General features: G+C 32.9%; 1 protein-coding gene across 1 annotated transcript in view; it reads left to right on the forward strand.

Annotated features, from left to right (window-relative positions):
* Positions 1-217: 217 nt before the first annotated feature.
* Positions 218-24,329, forward strand: part of LOC128264158 (unextended protein) — a 128,035-nt gene continuing 103,923 nt past the window's right edge. The window contains exons 1-2 of the mRNA XM_052999520.1: positions 218-834; positions 21,748-22,081. Coding sequence (XP_052855480.1) covers positions 476-834; positions 21,748-22,081 — 693 coding nt within the window. The 5' untranslated portion in view covers positions 218-475. The remainder of the gene's footprint in view (positions 835-21,747; positions 22,082-24,329) is intronic.

A 24,329-nucleotide genomic window follows, 5' to 3' on the forward strand; every position in this document is an offset into this window, starting at 1 on the left:
TTTTTCTGCAGGCAGACGCATGTGTTCTCGTCTGCCCAGTGTGAGCGACAAATCTGCGTCATTGCGTCTAGTCTTAGATCGATAGGAAACTGCAGTGTAACTGGGCTATTATGCTAATGGATGGTGCTCTGTGGGACTAGGCTATACTAAATACTTAGCTTTAGCAGGGATACTAAAACATAAAACAGACAAAATTTAAGAGAAAAAAATTTGAGAGCAAGTCATAGGTAAAAAAAGTGTTGGAAAGGGGCGAACTAAAAGTATTTAAACAACCAGCAATACCCGAAACCTGCGTATTTGTTATTTTTTATTCAAACGCTGCTGTTGGATACGTTTTCTCTCAAAATATTTAAATTTTTAAATTCACGTGTTTATTTATTTAAGTTACTTTATTTTACGCAACGAAAAAACGAAGTGACGGAATTAATAAACGCGACAGTCAAATACAGTAACCGGTTCTTCCCAAAAGCATAGAATGGAAAAGAGTAAACATTCTTTTGGCCAGAGTCAGAAGCGGACTAAATGGGCAGAACGCCTTATATTTGCTAACAGTATTAGGATCTTGGAAAAGTTTCTGAAAATTGTTCATTGCTTGCTCCAAGAAGCAAATTGCATAAAAACACGTTTAAAAAATGATAAAACAATTGAACGAGTATTTCTGGTGCTTGGTTGTGGATCTATGAAAACCACTTATATTGCATCTTTATGCACAATTATCCTTTTTGCTAATGGTGTAAATGGAACTTCCTTTGATGAAACTAGAAACAACACCCTCCAGCAGAAATCAAATGACTTTAACTTTGAATTAGTGTCGACCTCACAAAATCTAGCAAGGCAAGTTTTTCGCATCAACAAAATTTATAACAGTTTATAAAAGTGTGTCTGTACAAATTATTACTATTATATCATAATCCAATACAACAGTTGTGTATATTATCGTTTGTACATATTCATGTATGAACATACGCAAATACGTTTTCTTTAACTACATACATACTAACGTACCTAACTATCCAGATATAACTGGTTGTGTGCTACTTATAAGCAGCCTGAGACATTGTGCATACGGCTGACTCACTTAAGTTTTAACTCATACACATATGTACGTTTTCTAATATTTTTTCTTGTCTGCTATCTATATTTTTTGGTAAAAATCTCAAAAAAGAAAAGGATAAGAAATGTTGGACAACCAAAAAGATTGGAAGTCTGTTTAAATTAAAACACAAATATTCTCAAATGTAATTTGAAGTACATACATACATGTATGTATGTATGTACATCAAAATGTTAGCAGGTGAAAATATTTATGTAGGTATGTACAAAATGTCAAAATTACATTGTTATATATGTACATACATATCTAATATTACTTATAGATAATAAATTGCGGCAGTTTATCTATAAAAAAATAATAAATATAAATAATTGATAAATATATTCATATTAAAACAATTTTATAATGAGAAACAATAATGGTATCATTTGTTAAATAATTTTTTTAACGGCGCTATTTGTTCTTGGACCCATCGGTAATACATGGTAATGATCTCTAAAGAAAACCTCATTACTTTTGAATTAAAGTTAATTCATTGCATTTGCTGTTTTTAGTCAGCGGATTTGTAACTGGTGCTTACATACATTTACAAAATTGGCTTTTTAATTTTTTGTTCCTAAATAACAAAACTGAAAAAAAACATTTAACCCTTTCGGGACCGACATTGCCTGTAGGCAACTTAGGTTTAGGGGTTAGCTGTAAGCGCGCCTTTTGTTTTTATCTGCTCAATCTTAGTCATAACGGTGTTTTAATATGAGTTTGACAAGTTAGATAATAAAAGTGAATTTGGAGAGCATTTAGCAAAGTTGCATTGAATAGATCGCACGTGCTTCGTTATAAATATTATTGTGTAATTTGGTGCACGCATTTAATTTGGGATTTTACATTGAAAATAATTGTACAAATTAAAAAGTACAAATCAAAAAGTGTACATAAATGATTGATATTCATTGTATTAAAGTTTAGTTTGATAAATTTTAAATAATTACCTGGTGAGTAATTTTGAAAATTTAAATGTAGCTTTTAGGCAACATTGGGCAATTGTGTACATAAAAGTTGTAACAAATTTGTACATAGATATGAAATCAAAAAAAAAGACCTTGAGAAAATTATTAATCACGTATACTGACGAAGAGAGTGATGATAAGATGGAAGACATTTCTGAAGATCTGAAAAAAAATTGGAAGGGATAATGGAGAGTCGAGAAACTTTAGAGATTTAAAACTAGTAATAAGCTGTTATCTAAAAAACAAAAATATTTTTGTTTACCACAATGACCCAACGTTGCTCACTGGCAACTTTCAATAGCGAAATATGGCTAAAAATGCTTTCCTAAGTTGATAGTATTTGTATTCGGTACTGCAATAAACGCAAAATTCGTAGTGAGAAAGGCAGTCGAGCCCCACCCCGCATTGCTCCGATTGGGATGATTTCTATTCCAAAATTTTAAAACATCGATGCTTGCAAAATTCGTTGTTTTCCAAGCTCTATTTCTCTGCAAATTTTAATGTTACATACATTTTAACGCACCTGTCCTTCCTGTGAGTCCGATCATATCTATAAAAAGGATTTGGTGTATGCTAACAGATGTTTGAGGTGGAAATAAATAAATTAAAAAATAATAACAACTGTCCTCTCTCATGTGTCACAGAGCTGCGAAAAAATTGATCTCAAGATGGATACTATCGATTCTTTTTGTTTCTGGAAAACATCGATTTGGTTTTGAAATAATCAATGTTTTGGTGGAGTTTTCAAAGAAGTGTTCTCTTTGCTTTTCTTTTTTCCCAGGCTGCATTATTTCGTACAGACGCGCCGCTCTCAAGCCGAAAACGGTAGACAGACTTTTTTTTGCCAGGAAAAAAATCAGAGCCTTAAAAATGGCTTTTTTTTTTACGTTATGAAAAGACGAAGACGGTTGACATAATAACTTTGGCCCGGAAAAATCACTAGAGCTTAAAAATGTAATTTATGATTTTTTTGTTATATTTTGAAGGAATATTAACTGGATCTCAACTTTCTTGTTAAAGGGTGCTATATATTTTATCCCAATTTTTTTCGATTTAATCGATATTTTTCACTAAAAGATCGAAAAGAATCGATGATTAGAGAATCGATTTTGAGCAGCTCTAATGTGGCAGAGTGACATGACAGAGTTTCGCGATTCGTGGACGTTAGTGTGGTGGTGGCCAAATTTGTGGGTATGCACAACTAGAATCTGAATGTTAATCCCCAAGTCCAAAATCTGTACGAGTAACAGGTTTGATAAATTAAAAATCTATTTTTAAATTAGCCAAAGCTTATGGTTTATCGATATTTAAAATATTAAAAATATAATGTAGACAAATAGCTTGTAGAGGTTTTTGTGTCAAAATATAAAAAAGTCGGGGCCCAAACTCATCTCACTAAATGTAAAATGAATACAAAAAACTACAAAACCGGTTTCAAAGTTGAACACATAAATGGAAAAATTTTACTTAAGAAAATTAATAAGTTTAGATTAATTTTTACCCCATTAAATGTAGATGTGTTATGTCTGTCGTTTTTTTCCCGATTTATGTGACTTGCCAATTGTTTGTAATGGTTATGTTGTTTATCTTGAATGCCCAATAGAATATCAGACCTGTTCTGGTTTTCACTCGGAAGTGAATTTGATGACATTTTAGTCCTTTTTGTTTCCAAACAAAATCAGCTGACTGGCAGCTGTCCCCTATTGACAAAGGCGTTTGATTTGACAAAGTTTTGCTGCCTCAGGGCTAATTAAATTTTGGCCCGCTGATGTCCATCAGTTAATGGGATTAATGGTATACTAGTTTAGCGCATGAAATCGAATAATCTGACCACTAATACAAATTTTTAAATTTTTGTTTGCCGCATTAAGCCAGTGCTAGAAAATGCTGGTGTTAGTGTTGTGAACTTTTTACAAGTAGTTTTGAGAATTAGATTTGCCAAAAGCAATGAAAAAGGTTTCACAAATAGAACATTAAATTAAGCAGTAATTAGAACAAAAGCACTTTTAAATTTTACTTCGATTATATGCCTATCTCACCATATTTAAAGCAACACAAAAAAGCCTGCTAAAAATAAGTCCCAAGAAAATACTTGTTTTTTTCGTACCAACCCTTGCAGCATTCTCTTCAATTCGTTCGGAAACTAGAACAGATGCGGCGGAATTGCTAAAATGCCGAAGTCTGGAATCAAATGATTCTGAGACCCAATCACAAAATAATTTTTAATAAATCAAATATGTTTTTATAACCCAAATTTGTAAAGCAATATTGTTCTTGAACCATTTAAGAGTAAGGAAAAAATATCATCTGCACTTAAACTTATCCAAAGTATTTTAAATCAAGTAATTTCTGTGCTTGCTGAATTGAATCCTCCAGCCAATTGCTTGTCGGAAAGTTTCCATGAAATTTTTACGGAAGTTAACAGAGAATAAACAGAGTGAATTTAGATTTCGTGTGAATCCGTCGGAAGTGAAATATGGAATAGGACTGGGAAATTCGTATCCGAGTGAATCTTTCGGAAGTAAAAACTGGAACAGGGCTGTATATTTTCCTTGAAATAAAAAGTAAAGTACATGAAAAAATTCTACTTGGTTGTATATACCGACCCAACCGTATCATCGACTATGGGCCAATATTCAATGTTATCTTTTATATTTCGGTGTCCTACACTGACATCATACTGGCAGTCGATTTAAAAGCAATCTCTTAAAAGAGAGTCCCATCTTGTTAACAACTTTGAATCCCTAGGGATGTATGCTCTTAACAAAACAATGGCCACACACTTGGAAATTACTTGTGATTCACTTCTTGACTTATTTTTTAATAATGGCCCTAGTAAAATTGAACTTTAAGACCAGGTAAATCTACCAACTTTCTCTAGACATGACTTAATTTTACATATAATATTACTTTTGACTATCAAACCACATTCTTTACTTATAGAGACTATAAGAATGTCAACTATACCAGACTAAAATTGCTTGCGACTGGTCGTCCATTTACATTCTCCCCATGTTGATTGTCTGAAGTAAACAAGTTAGGAACAAGGAAATCCTTACTGAAGTCTGAACTTAAGATGGTGAAAAATTTAACCAATAGTTTTCGAAAATTTATCTACCTGAATCGACTATAACAATACGTACCACTCGGTTATAATAGTTTTAGTTATAAGTGAGAAAATCCTTGTGATGTCCTTGCTAGTAATTTCAAGGTGAAATCTAATGCTAAAGGCCTCGATGATATGAGCCCTAAATTTGTAAAACTGTTACTTCCCTTGCTGTTCACCCACATCTCAAATGTTTTTAATACCACATTCACTACGTGCTTATTACCAACAGTATGTAAAAAGCAAATATAATGATTTTTATATAATGATTATTAAATATCAATATTTTCAAAAGTTTTTTAAAACCTTATGTCATCTCAAATTCATTTATATTTTTTTTATCAACAACTCACTATTACACAAAAACAAGTCTGGTTTCCGGAAAAATAAAAGTTGTATAGGTGCGATAACAGATATTGTGGAAGACGTTAGGCAGCAACTTGACAACAACTTTTTTCTTTTTTAACGCTTCTGGATTACAGTATTTTCGGTGAAACTAGTGCATACATACACATACTGTGCACAAAAATTCAGAGTTTAATCAACTTCACTAGCACTAGCAACTGATCGCACTCAAAATTATTCGTACCTGAAGAAATAAGATCATTAATCTTTAAAGTAATTTTAATTCTCACTCTTTTATGGCTTATCAATTTTTGGTTACTGTGTGCGCGTGACATGCGCACTTTTTTAACTGAATTGTCCGTTATGTGTTTAATTTAAGACGTTATGACCATGTTTCACATTTAACTTATGGAATTCTTGACCTTAAGTATACTTTAAAAAAAATGTGACGACCCGAAAACCGATTTACCTTTATCAAAAACTCGATGCTTCTACATCTCAAAGGATAAATGATTATATATGCCCTCGTACTCAAACGCTGTCTTCGAAGAGACCGTTTTTTTTAATAATGGATTTTGTTTATGGAACAATCTCGCTTCCAATCATTTCAAAATAATTAGGAGCGCAATTCAATTCTTCATTAAAATCAAAGAATTTTTAAAACCGAAAAGTTATATAAGCAAAATAAAGTTAAAACAACTAAAATATTAAAAAAAATTAATTAAATACAATACAACAAAATACAATATAAAAAATACAATAAAATAAAATACAATTAAATCAAATACAAGAAAATTAAAATAATCAAGTTCATCAATTTATAATTTTTTAATCTTAATACTATTGAAAATTGTTAGCTTATTAGATTTAAATGATTGGAACTTATGTCACTGTGATTAGCGCAACAAAAATAAGCTTAAGCAGCTGACAAAATTATTAAATATGTCTGTACACTGTACACCGATCATGTTAAAAAATTTGACGACTGACGTCTATATCCTATAGCTGCTAAAAGGAACGATTGGGTAAAATTAGCTAAATTTTAGTGAGCGAATGTTTTGCTGTTTTTTTGCCTAGCATGATGGTGCATGATGGTATAAGCAGAATATAGTTTTGTACGACTGCAAGGAATAAAAACTTTGGCTTGCCGATGAAAGCTTCCGTTCGCATTTTTTCCATTGTATGCTTAAAGATAACTTGTAAAACTTTGTATATAAATACATACATTTATATGTATGAAGTTCAAGTAAACAAGTGTTCATAGCTCTGTATTGCGTTCCCTGAGTTTTAATACGTCATATTCATCCAAAAAAAACTGGATTTTGTCGGTCAAAGCCGATTTGGTTTGTTGATTTATGATTGGGTCCGAGCTGTTCGTACACTCATCATTTTCTTTTTATCGATAAGAAAGAATATGTGTGCATCCATACAAATGCAATTTGAGTTATAATTTGCGTTGATGAGCTGAAATCGTTCTTAAACAACTTAATTGTTGCAAAGAACCAGGTGAAATGACCATAAAAAGAAAATAACCACTCAATGTTTAGTTCGACATTACCCTTGGTTTTTACTTCTTTCTCGGCTCACTGTCGCTTAAATAAATATGTTTGTCAAAAAAGTCTTATCCAAACGAAATAAGTTGAAACCAATAAGTTCCAATCAAAGGAAAATTTTGCCCTTTTTAAAAAATTACTTTTTATACTCTACAACTTTACTTTTAATTTATCATATTGCTTTCTAACCAACAAACAAAATAAGACTTTTTTTAGTTTATCAAAGAAATGGAAATGGAATATACTGTAAGAAAATACTATTTTTAAAATTTAAGAAAATAACCACAAATAGTCGTTCATATGCAATGTTTTTAATATATGACCTATTTTTTAAATTATACATTTTTTGTTATCAAACTTTTTAAAAAATATTAAAAAATAATTATACCAATGGTAAGTGCGGATTTTTATATATTTACATTTTTTTACATTTAGATTTAGTTTATCAACTTCACGAAAATATTAATTGTTAGCCGGCTCGAGGTCAGGATGTTGAAAAAAAACACAAAATTATTTCAATTTTGGTAATTTTGTCAATATATTTCGAAAATATAATAAAAAAATTAAAGTTAAAGTGGTTCTTAAACTATTTTTGATTGATATTTTCATAAGCTAAAAATCTAATCTTATTTTGACCGCAACTGTATGTCGGAACGGGCCGGATCGGAACGGAGCGGGCCGGATCAGACCAGACAATTATACAAGGCAGCTGCATTAGAAAAATTAAAAAAAAAAAAAAATTTGGCCAAAAACTTTAAGGATACTTTGCTTTACAAGTTCTTTCGGGTACCCTCGGGAAATAATGTGATTACTTTAAAATCCATTTTTTGATCAATGAATGAACCAATTATAAGTATGATCTTAGGGGGCCTTACCAGTGTAAGCCCCGAAAAAATAGGCAATCTTTAGAATTTTTTCTGAAAAAATCTTTAGAATTTCAAAATTCAAAAAGAATGTGAAAGATAAATATATTTCACCTATAACTATATTGTTTTTGGAATTGTAAATTATCAATTAAACAAAAACAAGAAAGGAAGCAAATTTCGGCAAGCCGAAGTTCATATACCCTTGCAGCTTTTGCAAAAATTAAATATTCTTGAAAACATTAAAATTATGATTGACTTGCGTATATGTTTAAAAACATTGAAGCAATGATGATTTGCAGCTCAATTATTCGATGGTTTCTGTGGCAGCTATATGATATCGTTTTCCGATTTTAATACAATTAAAAGCGTAATTCTAAAAAGTCAAAAAGAATTTTAAAGGATTTAATTTAAGTAAGAATATATACTTTATGGGGACGAAAATGTCTCCTTCACTGCGTTGCAAACTTCTGACTGAAATTATAATACCCTCTGCAAGGGTATACAAAAATTGATTTAAAGAAAAAGTTATACTGGTCAGGCTCCTTAAATTGGAAGTCTAATACAGTCCAAAAGTATGCTGCATCCCTCCTATCGTCCTTCTTATACGAGAACTAAAATACATACACTAAAAATATAATAATGCATACCCTGGAGTGCTTCTGTATGATGTCATAAAGCATTTAAAATTAAAAAATATTTAATTAATTAATTATTGTTTTTTAAGCTTTTGATAATGTTACGTCGATTATTTTACTTATATTAGCGTCGCGAGCAACACATAATGAAATTTTTTAAAGTTGATACAAATTAAACCGCTTAAATTTTTTTAAATAAAAAAGGAGGAAAAAAATAAAGTTAGCTGGCGATTAAAGTACCCTTAGTTAGATAGAGATGGATATCTTCGAAATTAGAATGACGGACATGGCAAGATCGACTCGGCTATTGACCATGATCAAGAATATTTATATAGGGTCGGAAACGCTTCGTTCTACCTGTTACATAATAATAACATAAAAATAGTAATGTATGCAAATTTCTTCCATTTATGGTTTTGTATTGTATGGTGCCAGGGAAGCAAGTAGCTACAATATTAATAATTACCAGTACATATGGTCCGCGAACTTATGTCGTTTTTTTCTGGCGAAATTATGCCGCTGCTTAACGTCATAAAATCGCACGAAATTATGTCGTTTAAAAATTACTTGTTCGGCGAGATAAAAAAAACAGAACCGCGAACTTATGTCGCTGCCAATTTCTTTTTCTTTTATAATATTAAACATACACAAAAAAGTAGCAAATAATTGGCTGTAAATTAGTTTTTTGCAAAATGCAAATACATGCTAAAGAGAGACACAAAACAAAACAACGGTAACTCAGATTCGAGAAAAAAATTTGGTGAACATTAGATATGTTTATATCTTTTGTGTTCATTTCGATTTTGGTTTGGACAAGTGCACAACTGACTGCAATCCACATTCTTAACAATGCCTAGCAAACGTATTGATGAAAATGTAATTCAACTGTTTTACTTTAACTTTTATAAGGGTAAACCGGCAAAGGAATTAGCAGAAATGTTTGTTGTTAAAATAAGGACAATATACAACATTATTAATCGGGCAGAAAAGGAAAATCGGCTTCAACTGAACAGAACAACAAATGTCAAGACGCCATCATTCAAAAATGTTGAGAAAAATTGAAAAAATTAATCCGCAAACTACATTGGCATTGGAATTAAAAAATTATTGTCATGTAACTATGAGCCACGAGACTGAAAGAAAAGTTCTCAATACTTACAAGTACTCATCACGTGTAGCAAGAAAGAAACCTATGCTCCCTGCGATCAACATCGAAAGGCGGCTAAACTTTTCTACTGGAAAGACGTTATTTTTTGCGTTGAGACAAATGTTATACCATCATGATGGATTTTCGGTTGGTTAATCCTCAAAACCCAAAAAAACTCCAATACGAGCTGTATGAGGACAACGACACAAAACACAAATCGTTGCTTTGCAGGTCCTGGCTGCTGTATAGCTGCAGCAAAGTGATTGGTACTCCTGCCTAGAGTCCCATCGATAATTTGTGGGCCTTGTTAAAAAAAAGGTGGCTAAACGGGGACCGACCAATAAGAAAGCTTTAATACAAGTAATCCAAAAAGACTGGAAGAAAATCCCAGAGTATTTTATTACCTAAATGACCAAAGGACACTACACCAAATATTAGAACACTAACTACTATATTTGTTAAGTTTTCGTTACAAATTTAACCAATGCTTGCATTTTGCAAAGAATTAATTGACAGCTGAATATTTGCAATTTTTTTATGATAAATTTTTCTTTGCTGAAATATATATTTTTATTCATAATTGTAAAAAAACGTATTTTTGTTAATTTATTTTAAACTTTAAAATTCATTTTATTGTTATTTTCCGCTTTGCAAAGAATTAGTTTACAAACTGTATATGAATATTCCCTGATGTTCTGAAATTGCCATCCCTGCATTTTCCTCGCGGTATGTTCGAAAAAACAAATCTCATGGGCCTCGTCTTGAAAAGTTCGAAATGAAGAAGGCAAACCAAATTCTGCAGGCGTCTCTGCCACTGCCGAAGTTCGAAATTCTTTGTTCTTGTTTGAGAGAAGGGGTTGGATGGAGGAAAACTGAAAAAAATCACTGTCAAAAACAAAACGTACTGTATAGACCTTTGAATACCATTTTTAGAACGCGCTGGTAAATTTATACATTTTTATGAATATATTGAAATGATATTTATTGATTAAATGTAATAACATTTTGAAAATTTTTGTAAAGTTGTTATAGGCAACGCCAAAATGTTCATGTATGATTATCTCCCTTATATGACTTTAATTACAAGAAATTGTTATGGTCGGATATACCCTGGCCAGTGTCAGGCAGAATTTTCGGTTTCGTCTCTCTTCTCCCCATTTCCGTTGTATTTGAATTCGGATGCAACTTGTGAAAAGAAGTGTTTTTAATTGTGAAAAGTTAAAGTTATTATTAATTTTTTTTACTCCACGAGTAGGGAGTAAAATTACACTTATATACAAATTATCCATGTACAAAAAGTAAGAGCAAATATTTGTACATTTTTATTTATACCATAACAAAACAAGAAAGGAAACAAACTTCGGCAAGTGATCCGGCTCGTTCTGACTAATATATTACCAATGATTATCTTCTATCTTCTACAAAAAAATGTTCTGTTTTGTATGAAGCTTGATGATAAGGGGAGAGCGAAAGAAGGGAGAGATATTTTATTTTTAAAATTCGATTACAGGCCTCCCATAATACAACGCAAACGATTTGAATGTACATATTTGTGCGTGCGCTTCCAACTTTTTCGGCAAATTTCAGATTTTTGTTTTTCGGTAGCCGGGATTAGCTCTTCAAAGCCGCTAAGAGCCAAAACCATTAACTGTTTTGTAAACTAAAAGTCCGTCCGTGGTCCGTGGTTAAGACAATGGAACATTATGATTAGCTATTTTCGAATTGTAATCTGGTCCGGAAAAAGGCGTACGTTTCTTTTTCATTATTTTTACCATTTTAAAGTTAGTTAAAGCTTTCTTAAGGGGTTATATACCGAAAAAAGATAAATTTTAAAAATTTTTTCTGAAAAAAACTATTAAATTTAATTATCTGATTTTTTGTGCTAATATTATGTTATCTTTTAACTGTTTCTTAAGAATAAGTTTTGAAAAAATATTTATTTTGAAAGGAGCTACAGCTAATCGCCGGAAGGTCTTTCCAAATTATTATTATTGTTTTTTTGCAAAATTGCGGTTTTTCAAAAATAAAATTGATTTTTGAGCAAAATTGCAGTCTTAAATTGCTTTTGATACATTTAAGAAGCTCGTGTTAAAAATTAAGACTAATCGGTTTAGCCGATTATTCACCGACTTTGAAAACACCATTTTGAATAAAACGCGTTTAAAGATTGTATTCTGAAGCAATCTGAAAAGCTTTTTATTTACCGGAACGATTTGAAATTTTCAGTTTGTATTTGTGTACGTTAACAAAGCTAGATAAAAAACTAAATTTTTTTTAAAATTGTAACTGATTATAGCTCGTTAAAAACAGTTAAAGACAAGGTTGTCCTCTAATTTTTTTTTAATAATAACGAATTTTTTGTGCAATTTTTGTTCCATTTACTTGACGTCTGATTTCAAATTTATTTTATATTTAATATTTTAGAACTATTAGGATATTCCATAGGAACAATCGGAATATAACAAAAAATACATATAATAATGGTTTTATAATTCAGAATAACGCTTTTAATTTACTTCAGTTCTGAAAAAGATATCATAAAGCTGCCATAGGAAAGATCGTATAATTGAGCTGAAAATCATCAATGTTTTTATACCCTTGCAGAGGGAATTATAATTTGAGTCAGAAGCTTGCAACGCAGTGAAGGAGACGTTTCCGACTCTATAAAGTATATATACGATATTCTTGATCAGCATCAAACTAGTCCTTGAGTTTTTAAGCTATCTAATTTCCCAAAAGTTGTCTTTCTATTGAGGTAGTACACAAGTCGGAACGAGCCGGATTGGACGACTATAGCATATAGCTCCCATAGGAACAATCGGAAAAATAAATAAAAAAAATTATAACTTTGCAGTTTTTTAATTTATTTTTTTAGTTCTTCGACATACCGTAATGGTTAAATATTTCAGAATTACGGTTCGAATTTCATCAAAATCGGACGACTATAACATAAAGCTCCCATTAAAAACAATAAAAATATTAAAACAATTAAAAAATTTTTTTTTAATTTAATGTTTTTAGCTTCAATGTTTACAAACATAAGTTAGAAGAAATTTAAAAGATTGATTAGGATTTTGTTATAAAAAAACAAATCAAACTTCCCTTTATTGAGTTGGATTAAGAAATAATTTACTTAAGATAAACAATTATTGATTATAGCTACGCGTCGCTCCATCGCTGCCACCGTCTCTGCCGCTGTTGCTGTTTCTGCTGACGTTCTTTGATATCATTGGATGCTGCTCTTGGTCGCCGTCGCCGTTGGTCAAACTTAATTGTAATTGGCCGGTGCATTTTAATTATTGTTTTTTTTTGTATGCACTTAGTTGAGTTCGATCAACTTTGGAAATTGGCTGTTCTGCATTCCCACGATCGCTGACCAAAAGGTACAAGCTCAGTGCACGTGTCTAAGTTTGTTTGAACTTTATTAAGGGCATTGCATTGCTGTTTGTTGTGCAATCAATGCTTACTCTTTTCTTCTGTCTGGGAATTTGTATTATTTTATGTGCATAAATTTAGCAGTACAACTTTCAAAATCTAAATTTTTTTTTTTACCATAATTTGCCGTTAATTATCCGTAAATTATTCGTGAAAGAATAAAATTTGCCGCTCTTGTTTTAATATTTTTTTAAATTGAGCGGAAAATTTTTTTCTTTCACGAATAATTTACGGATAATTAACGGCAAATTTCTGCAAAAGACATTTTTCGAAAAGTTAAAGTTTAGTTTTGTTTACTGCTAACTTGATATCAAGAACACAGGGTTTGTTTTTTAAAAAAAAAAGTAAAACACGAGCGGCAAATTTTATTCTTTCACGAATAATTTACGGATAATTAACGGCAAATTCCTGCAAAAGAAATTTTTCGAAAAGTTAAAAAAATATTAAAACAAGAGCGGCAAATTTTATTCTTTCACGAATAATTTACGGATAATTAACGGCAAATTCCTGCAAAAGAAATTTTTCGAAAAGTTAAAGTTTAATTTTGTGTAACTTGATATCAAGTTAGCATAACATTGGATAACTTTTAAAAAAATTTTCTTCTGTCTGGGAATTTGTATTATTTTATGTGCATAAAGCTAGCAGTACAACTTTCAAAATCTAATTTTTTTTTTTTACCATAATTTGCCGTTAATTATCCGTAAATTATTCGTGAAAGAAAAAAATTTGCCGCTCAATTTAAAAAAAATATTAAAACAAGAGCGGCAAATTTTTTTCTTTCACGAATAATTTACGGAATGCGTGGGCTTTCCTTGCGTTTCTGGCACGGAAGCTGGTGTACTTTCCGTTGACCTACGTCTTTGTAGGAGTTCCGTGATTGATCCTGTTATAAGTAGTAGTAGGATGATGGCGGATCCGTTGCTAAGGGAAGATTCTATGGTTGCCATTTGTTCTCCATTTGGAGTGAGAGAACTTCCTCTAACTTAGTCTTTTCTCCCAATAGTTGAAGGTTCTGGTTCGACTACGTCGATTTCCCTTAACTTGAAGATGGTTTCGCAAATTGTTTCCGTCGAATTAAGATATTGTATTATGAAAGAGCCTTGCAGTTGTAGAAGTTTTTCATCTAGTGAGACTGGTCCATGGTGCCTGGTAGTATTTTTTCGAAATCCGGTATATGTTGATTGTTGATCATCTTACATTCTGGTTCTCGAAGGTTTAAAAGAGCGTTTACGCAAGTGTCATTGCTTAAATCTAACAAATTTTCTCAACTACAAATTGTCTTATCATTATAGGATTCACAAGGTTTAATTATTGCAAATAATTGTCTTTTACATTCTAAAAAATTTTCAAATTTTATATAATTGGTTATTTGGGATTTTTTTATTGCTTTAATTTTTAAGGATCTACAATTATCAGATTTAATGGTTGGGAGGCTAATAATGTAAATAAGGTCGTTGCCATTTGTGGCTAACTTGATTCGAGCAAATTCCAATAATTCTTCTATGCTAAAAAAAAAGTTATTTTCTTTTTTAAAAATTTCCTCCCATGTAATTGCGTATGTTATGTTGGTTATTTCTTCTTTTATTTATTGAATTTTATACTATAAAATATTTACTTTCTGATTTACGATTTCTTCCAAGCTCTGGGTAACTTTCAATAGAGCATTAGTAGCATTAGTAAGTTGGTTAATTTTTTAATTAATTAATCTGTAAATTACTACTTGTCTATTGTTGTTTTCTAGCTGCTCATTTATCTTATATTCTAAGATCTGATAGTCGTGGTGACCTGGTAATCCCGCCAGCTATTTCCATGCAGTACCTATTGCTTCTATTGCCCTTTTTTGTCTTTTTTGAGTTTGGAGTAGTTTGGATCTGTTTTAGATCATAGGATAGAGATGGTTGTAATGGATGAGATGAGGTGAGTGAATGAAATGGTTCTTCTAACTCCGCCAGAATTTTTTCATAGCTTTGTAGGTTGAAGATGTGGATGATTTTAAATGTTCCGTCTTTTATAGCCGCTAATCCGGTTTTGTATCTAGGTGTAAGTTTAATTCCTAACCTTTTATCAATTTTTACGTGGACAGTTTCGCCTGGTTTAAAAAGATTTGGCATAATTTTTCTTTAATTGTGGTATTCGAGTCAGCTGTTTGTTTATTTTTAATTTTCTGTTTTATTTCTTCTCGTTTTTTTCTATGTCTTTTGCTGAACTGGAGATTTTGCGTTTGAAAAATTTGTCTATGCGTCTTTCTTTTGTTACAGAATGGATCGATTATATTCTAGAACGCATTGTGTTTTTTGAGACACCGCATGATTTCGGATAGGGTTGAATGAAACCTTTCTATTTGTCCGTTACTTGACGGTGCGTAAGGAGCTGTGGTGTGTACTAAGTGGTGGTATATGTGTTGTGTATGAGTTCATCTTCCAACATAAACTTTATTGCTGCTGCGACAAATAGTCGTTCTTTGTCCATTATTATCCATTCCGGCTTACCTAAAGTAATTAACATTTCCCTCAGCGGACTTTTAATATCTTCAGATGCCCTTGACTCTAAAATTTTTACTTGAACATATTTTGAAAACATGCCAATTCCCGTTAAGACTCTGTTTTTCGGTAATATAAATAATAATAATAATTAAGAACAGGGTTCGGTTGGATTTCTCCTTTTGGGGGTGTGAAACTTAATTTGATTATTTACAAGTTTGACAGGCTTGAACTATTGCTTGGATTTTCTTTGTAACTTGTAGAAAAAAACAATTCTTCAAAATTTGTAATTTGTTCTCTTTTGTATCTCTATGGGCTCTTTTATCGAGGGTAATTATTTCGTTTTGTTGGGCCAATGATTTTGTTCCAATACTGCGCCTATTGCGTAACCTGAATAGGCAAGGGTAACCTCCCTGGAGACGAGAGTATTAACTTCATTAAGTTTCCTATAATCAATTACTAATCTTTCCTATTTTCTTCGGACTGACCGGACTTTTTCGGAATTACCCAGACTGGTGCATGGTTATCTTGGAGGTCTTATAATATCTCTGTTATTTGTTTTTCTACTTCCTGTTTGAGTGATATGGGATATGGGTAATGTTTTCCGTAAACTGGGGAATCTGATAAAGGTCTGATCTCACCTACTACTCTAGTTGTGTATGCTTACTTTGTATCGGGATCTGCAAAGAGGGTTTTGTGACTTTGTACGAGGAGTTTTATTATTGATTTCTGTGACTCGGTCATATGGCTGACTTACGGTTCACTTGTATTTAATTCTTGTGTGCTAATTTATGAATTTTAATTTTGCGTTTATTTCCAAGAATTAATATATCATTTTTTACATCTATTATTGCTCCTAGGCTTTTCGTTGTGTCATTACCCAAAATACCGTGGAAGGTTTTCAGTGTGTCTAGTAAAAAAAATTTCATGGGTGTATCCGAAATATAAGCGAGTTTAAGTATTGCGTGCTGTGTTATATTAGTGTTACCTCCGACTAAACTAACTGGAAAAGTGTTTTCGTTTGGCCTTGGCTTTGGTACTAATTGATTTTGAATATAATTTTGATTTGAGCCCGTGTCGATTAAGAATTTTAGAATTTTTCCGTTCCCTGTAGTTATATTAAGTAAGAGGAGGATTTATTTATATTAAAAAATAAAGTTCTGACATATCTATGTTTTCTTGTTGTTCGGTATCGCCATACATATTCTTCCTAAAGTTCGTTTACGTTATTTTCATTTACCAGCTGATAATCTCTTGTTCTGAAGTTGATGTAGCTTCATCTGAATTTTGTTGCGCGGTACTTTCTGTCCCTGGCTTAATATGAAACTGTCTTGGCATCTTTATATTATTTGGGACATTCCCTGCATAATCGTTATTTGCTGGTTTGTTCATATAATTTATATGACGCGATCGAACTGACTGATCGACGTCCGTAGGTAGCGGTTTCGGTCGGTGTGGTCGTGGCGGAAGTTTTTGTGTGCTATAGGGTGCTACAGCACTGGCTTGGTTTGTATAAGGTTGACTATAAGATTTGAGTTGATTAGATTGGGTAATTGGGGTTTTTCCAGACGCAGGTACTAAATTTATTGGGGTTAGATTATGATAGAGATGCGAATGGAAATTTTGTTTAACAGCTACCATTGGTGTCGGTTATTTCTAGCATTTTGGTTCTCTAGCAAACTGCATAAATGTAGAGCGTATTCTAAGTCATGCGGTTCTTTAATTTTCTTTTGAACTTTGTTGAGGCATTGCATTTCTGTTTGTTGTGCAATAAATGCTTGATCTTTTCTTTTGTCTGGGAATTTGTATTATTTTCGATGTTAACTCATATACGCAAGTAAATCATAATTTTAATGTTTAATTAAACATTCTTTAATTTCAGCAATAGCTGCAAGGGTATATGAACTTCGACTTGCCGAAGTTTGCTTCCTTTTTTGGTAAACATATACATAAATCGAAATTTAGGGGTTTTAAAGAATATTTAATTTTAGCAATAGCTGCAAGGATATATAAATTTCGGCTTGCCAAAGTTTGTTTCCTTTCTTTTTTAAGATAAATACATTCAAAATAATACAGCCAGGCCTGTTCCAGTCAGGCCTGTTCGTTAACATTGACGGATTTCCCATTGACATAAACAAAATTTCCTTGCTGGCAAGCAAATATTCTAGGGAAATTACTATTTGGGGGGAATAAAAAACCTGACTGCCGCTACTGCTCTTACAAAAGCCTATAATTAGCCTAAGTTTTCCAGGCAAATCTCTGATCAACATTTGGCCCGCTGCTGTTCCTAATCTTTGTGCATACTTGGTGCACACATTTAAAGTCTAAAATTAGTCAACAAATCGTTGGTAGCAAATATATCAAAATCTACTTATTTTAAAGGCAGTGATGGAAACTGGCCAAAAAAAGTGTTGCCCGAAATTATTTAAAGATTGTTGGTTTGATTTTCACAATGGTTTTGCAATTTTTGACAAATAGAGAGTTGAGAAGACAGTTACTCTTGGACATAAAACGCAATAACCAAAATTTAAGATGCAATGCTTATATTTTGTATTTGCCAGATCTGTCACCTTTCACAAGCCCCCGGGCAATGCCCACATTCTCCTCCATAAACTTCATAAATATGACGTCTTGTTTGTTGTTCTTATGTTTCCTACTAATAAAATTAATATTAAATAGAGAAAATATTCCTTTTTAGATTTTGTATTTTTGATTATGTGTGTGAATCAGCTTCTTGGCAACAGTGTTGCAAACTTTTCACAAGTTGTGTTCGGGACCAAAGTTGCCAAAGACGATGAAAAAAGTTCCAACACAAAACGATTTGCACAATAAATACATTTAATTAGGGGTAATAAGAACAAAAACACTTAAACTATACTTAGATAATTAACTCTTCTTACCATATAAAAACAAACCGAAAAGCTCTTGCTAAAAATAAGTTCCAAGAAAATAATTATTTTTGTTCGTACCATGACAACCCTTGCTTTGTTTCTATCAAATTCGTTCGGAAACTAGAACAGGGGCGGCGGATTTGCAAAACTCCAGAAGGTTAGAATCGAAGCGATTCTGAGGTGCCATCACAAAATAGTTTTTAAAAAGTCAAATATGTTACTATTAACCAAATCTGTTATGCAACAATGTTCTTAAAACATCAAAGAATAAGTTATAATTATCATTTGCACTTTAAGTTATCGGAAAGTGTTTTAAAAGAATTAATTTCTGTTCTTGCGGATCTGAATCCTTCAGCCCAATGCTTGGCGAAAATTTTCCGAGGGAACTTAGATTCCGTGCAAGTCTTTCGGAAGTCAAAATTGGAACAGGTCTGGGAAATTCGAATCCGTGTAAATCTCTCGGAAGTGAAAACTGAAATATGTTGTAAAACAAGAAAACAAAACAAAAAAAACTAAAAAAATTAAAGCTTTTAAAAATTTTTTTAAATAAATTAATTTACAAATACTTAAAGCACTGATATCATAGCTATTTAATTACTGCTTTAAAACAAAAAATAAAGTTTGTACGTCCACTCGTTTTTCCGTGTTTTGGTTTTGTACTTGGGTTCCATGATGTAAGAAAAGTTATTGAAGACCAAAAAAAAAAAAATCTAATTTAGTTTTTAAAAAACAAAAAAAAATCGAGCCCTTGTAACATGGTTTGGTAGGCGCACGTCTTAGACATAACGCCACATGACAAGCGGGACTCAGCCTGACAAGATTTATGTCCTATCTATGTATTGTATAATCTTTGACGCTACCTGCAACATGAAGATTTGGGAAAGGTTCAGATAGCTTAAAAAACTGAGAGACTTTTTTGCGTAGAAACAGGCATACGGACGTAGAAAGTGACATGGCCAGATCGACTCTCCTTGTGATGCTGATCAAGAATACATTGTACTGTCATTCGAGCGATCGAATAATGAATGTGAAAATTATTATAGCCTCAATGCTTTCAAACATATACGTACATAATTCGCAATTTAGATGTTTAAAAGAATATTTCATTTTTGGAACAGCTGCAAGAGCGTATAAACTTTCTATTTTTAAATGTACGTACACCACACCAAATGCTTTAGAATAAAAGTGAGCTCGAACTCGCATATCTAAAGAATGGCTTCTAAGCTTTTTAATGTTATGCTACACAATGAAATAAAATACAAACTCTCAAAGATTTTTTAAATAAAAATTTTTTTTTTGATAACCATATATTGGTTAATGCATAGATTAAGTCTCGACTTACATTTATTTGTACGGATAAAATGCAAAAATCACTAAGCATCAGTTCTTAAAAGTTATTGAATTCACTTTTTATAATTCCTTTTAACAAGTAGGAACCACTCACTTATTTGACTTGAAAAAGCTATTGACTTCCATTTATTTTCACTCTGCATAAGTGTTTGAACAAAAAATTCAAGGAAAAAAACTTAAATGCTTGTAACTTGTATGAGTTGACACGAAATCTATCACTTCATTTTAAAAAATTACTTGTTTGCTCTTTCTAGTACACTCATGCAGGACTCTAAATGATTCTTATTCTTTATAGCTGCAATATACTTTGGTCTATAATTTAAGTTACTGTTATTTACTTCACCTATAATAAATCTTATTTTATAAAAAAAAAAAGTTTAAATTTTAAGCCGAGCGGAACAATATTGACGAAATTAAGAATTTTTAAGCATATTTTGTTTCATATTTCGGGTAAGCTAGTGGTGAAATATACAAGTTTCACGTTCCGTTATTGTGTCTATCGAAAAAAGAGCTTATAGAAGTTCATTTGAAGAACATTTTCATAAGTTATTTGGAAGAGACTGCACTTGCTCCGGAGAAAATTGTATTGTTTAATTTAGCAAAGGTATTTAAGTTACTGATTTACAAATACTAATTAAAATCTATAAATTAAATATTTAACATATATTTTTCAAAATTAAATGAACTTTCTGTAGAGCCCTAAATGATGGGCGTGGCCACTTCATATTTTTTCAAACATTTTCTTAAATTAACACCACCAAAAAAAAAAAGAAAAAAAAAATATCAGGCTTAAGGAAAAAATTTGGTCCCGAAAGGGTTAAGCTAAAAAAGACGTCAAATTAAAAATATCTGAATTTCAAGCTCTAACATTAAAACAAAAAATAAATTATCGCAAACGGGCTCAAAATTGAGAAAAACTGGGCACAAAGGTGAAATAATATGGTCTGGTATTAGTTCACTACACATTCTTTTCTAAATCTGTTTGCAAACATTAGGCGACCCGATAACAAACGGTAAACAGAGGCCTAAATAAGCAGGCCGAGTGCATGAAGCTGGAACAGTCGTTTGTTACCAATCAACAAGCACCAGTCTTAAAATATTAGTGGATCAGTAATAAAGTAACCCAGTCAACAAGAAGCAAGATCACTACTTCGAAACGTTCAGGTCTTAGAGTTTGAAGGTTCCGAATCGAGACACAGGAAGCTGGGTCCTTAGGGGGCAACACTCGGTTAAGTCTCGAGAGTTGTACAGGTCCTGGAGCGACTAGCCCGGAAGGACGCGCGTTAGATCGGCTGATGTCTCGATAGGCGTATAAAGCTACCTATTTGTCATTATCAGCCCCAGGCCGAGGGTCAAGTCGGGGAAAAAAAATTCTTTCGTGCGTTCTTGTTGGTTATTTAGTGTTAAATATATTATTCGTAGCCAGCAGAATAAACCAAATCAGTTCGCTGCAAATATATCTAATGAAATTCTTAGAAGCGTTAGCATAAATTAGCTTAATATACATTAAAAAGGGCCAAAAAATAATTTTCTCAAACGAAAATAGGTCTTTTGACCAAAATCTGGCCCAGTGTGCATTGTACCTCATTGCTTCTAAACAATGTTTTTTTACAATTATCACACATTCAGTATCGGATTGAATTCTTTATAAAAAATTTTTGGGTATTGTTTAGAAAGATCTTACTACCTTAAACAATTAAAAATATAAACCAAATGGAAATTTCTTTTGAATAACTTAATAAGTAATTATTAAAAATTATAATTCACATTATAACATTATTTCTACTTTTATAATTAGTTATAATTATAATTCTTCAAGAAAAACAAACATAACATTAATTTTAAACTTAAACTTATTTATTTATTTTTGCTTTACAGTTCACGTTTACGTCGGACCGTCGCAAGTTCAATTAGAATAGTGGGCATTCGCTTGGAAGACGATACAGTAGAGACAAATGAAGGCATACCAAGTGTTTTGATAGACAAGCAAAAAACTTTTCGAGTTTTCGGTAGCGGTTTACAAAAAAACACTGCAATAACGTTTACCACCGAAAATAATGATTATGGTGGTGCATGTTTAAAGCCAGCAACTGACCTGTTTACCCCTATAGAAGTGGCCAGCGATGGATTTTCAGCGACGTACTTCGTAAGGTTTCCGTCATTTATAAATGAATTTTACATTTGTGCAAAAACTGCTGAGGAATCAACAAATGTAAGTGCTTTACTTTATTTAAGATTGGCATGGAGACCCAAAGCTCTCACATTTAAATGCATTAAGGGGAGGTACTCATTCAAATGACCACAATGTAGGCGAAATTTCAGTGGAATATATTAAAACGGTTTCAGGATTCAAAAAGCATATAGTTATGTCTTCATTGAAAAATTTTTTCATGAAAAACAGAAAATGGCGCCCTTGGTGCCAATATCGTACATCCTTTTGTATGAAAAAATTATTAGTAATGCTCAAAGGAAAATTAAATTTATTGCAAGATTGGGTACAAGGGTACAAAACTCAAAAAATAGACAACACGAAAAATTTGTAGATTTTGTAAGTCATTCCTTCAATGAGAAAGATTTTCTCAGGAGGTCGAAAGATAAAGTCGGAATCCGCCAATGCCTTGTACAGATCGGATCGCTATATCTCGAAATAAAAATTCCAATTGTCTCATGGTTCTAGCTTATTGGGTTTCAATTTGTATTCTTCCTTTCTTTCTTTACCTCGTTCTCTTGTTTATCGATGTGTACGTGCATACCGATACTTGATCTGACGTTATACAAATTATATATTATATTCAAATTTAAAAACAAGTAAAATAAACTGGTGCTGATTCTCCCGGCCATGACGTTTGCCAGGCATTTCTTAGATTGGCCCAAACGTTCTTCTGGCCTTGGAAGCTTATTCCGATTAAAGATTCCTTTAAAAGAAAGCCCATCTGGGCCAGGGTGGCTTTCATGGATGCGAACTAGCGCCCATCGACCTGCCGGTGAGTTGTCCTCTGCAATCAACACAATTACTAGGTATAATATGAAAGTTAATGGAAGGCAGACTAAATGGATTTTTAATCAGCTGCTTGCTGTCTTCAGAAGTGGCCAATTCCCTTGAACCGCCACCCAAATGTGTCGCGTTATCGCAATAAAGCTCAGATACGAGCTCCAGATGGCAGGCCTTTGTGAGGAAAAATACGAACATGCATAAGTACACTTTCATAGGCCTCCGTCGTCCCCTCTGGTTAAAATTCATCCAAAAAGGTCCAGCGAAATCGAGCCCAGTCCATTCGAATGAGTGAGTCCTCCTTGTACCCCGCTTGCTGGTAATGTTCCCATTATCTGACAAACTGAGACTGGGCGCTGGTGGATGCTTGAATGCAATTGTACATTTAATTAAAAAGTGACCTTTTAGCAACGTGATAATTTCGCAATATGGGTGTTTTGTGTCAAATGGTACATTGGCTAAAAATAATCGGCCACCCGCTCTAAAAGTTTCTATACCGTTGATCATGTCAACAAACGGAGCTACCCTTGTATTCTTGCTGTTCGAACAGCTTATGGATTGTAAATTAAACGCTATATAGATACGGCTATAATGTTTGGCTATTAGTTGAGTCATACTTTAACAAATTTTCAGCGATAAATGTAATCAAATAATTGGACCAAAATAAATTTGGAATGCATCTTCTCAGGAAGCTCTTCCTCACTTTTCCATGACGTTAAGGGCCCCTAGTCCGTGGACTGTAGCGAAAAGTTCGGCCCCGTGCCACCAAATTTTTTTTATATATTAATAAACTTGTAAGGAGACCGCGAGACAGGCTTTGCTTCAGAACTTCCTATTCCATTTAGCGACCAATTCACTTGTCTTAAAAAGTTTAGTTGGCATCCTAAGTCACGCACCTGCAGGCGAAAAACCGGCCATCTTTTGGAACGAACTGATTTTCTTGGTTATATGCTCGCTACGAATATCGTGCTTCTAGCTCAGAAGATGTAAGTGTTCGTCCCACCAAATTTATATATACGTGACCGCCCTGTTGCTCAGTGAAAACGCACAGAAAGATTGGGAGTATACAGTGATCTTTTATTCGCTGACTTAACCCTCGGCCTGGGTGGTGTATTGATAATGTAGATCTATGTTCTGCCTTCGTCTCCTTCCAACGCTGAACGTCTCGCTGGATCGTGCTGGCTGCGAAGTGGGGTCTCCCTCGCCGGTTTCGCTTGTGGTGTCTCCTGCTGCCTCTGGCTCGGCGGGTTTATAGGGATTAGGGATGCGTCACCGTTCCCAGACTAGGGTGAACAGGCACTGTGCTCTCAAGGCGTACGCCTTTCGCAGCCGCAGATTCCTGTCCCTTGCTCTGTCCCGGCCGGTCGCATCGGACGTCGGCTCAGTTTCTTCCTGACGGTTCAGGCGTACGCCGGAAGCCGCCAACGCAGTCCCTGGGTCAAACGCCAGGTTCTAGACGAACGCTTCT

This window comes from Drosophila gunungcola, unplaced genomic scaffold (genome assembly GCF_025200985.1).
Source record: "Drosophila gunungcola strain Sukarami unplaced genomic scaffold, Dgunungcola_SK_2 000059F, whole genome shotgun sequence".
NCBI classification, from domain to species: domain Eukaryota; kingdom Metazoa; phylum Arthropoda; class Insecta; order Diptera; family Drosophilidae; genus Drosophila; species Drosophila gunungcola.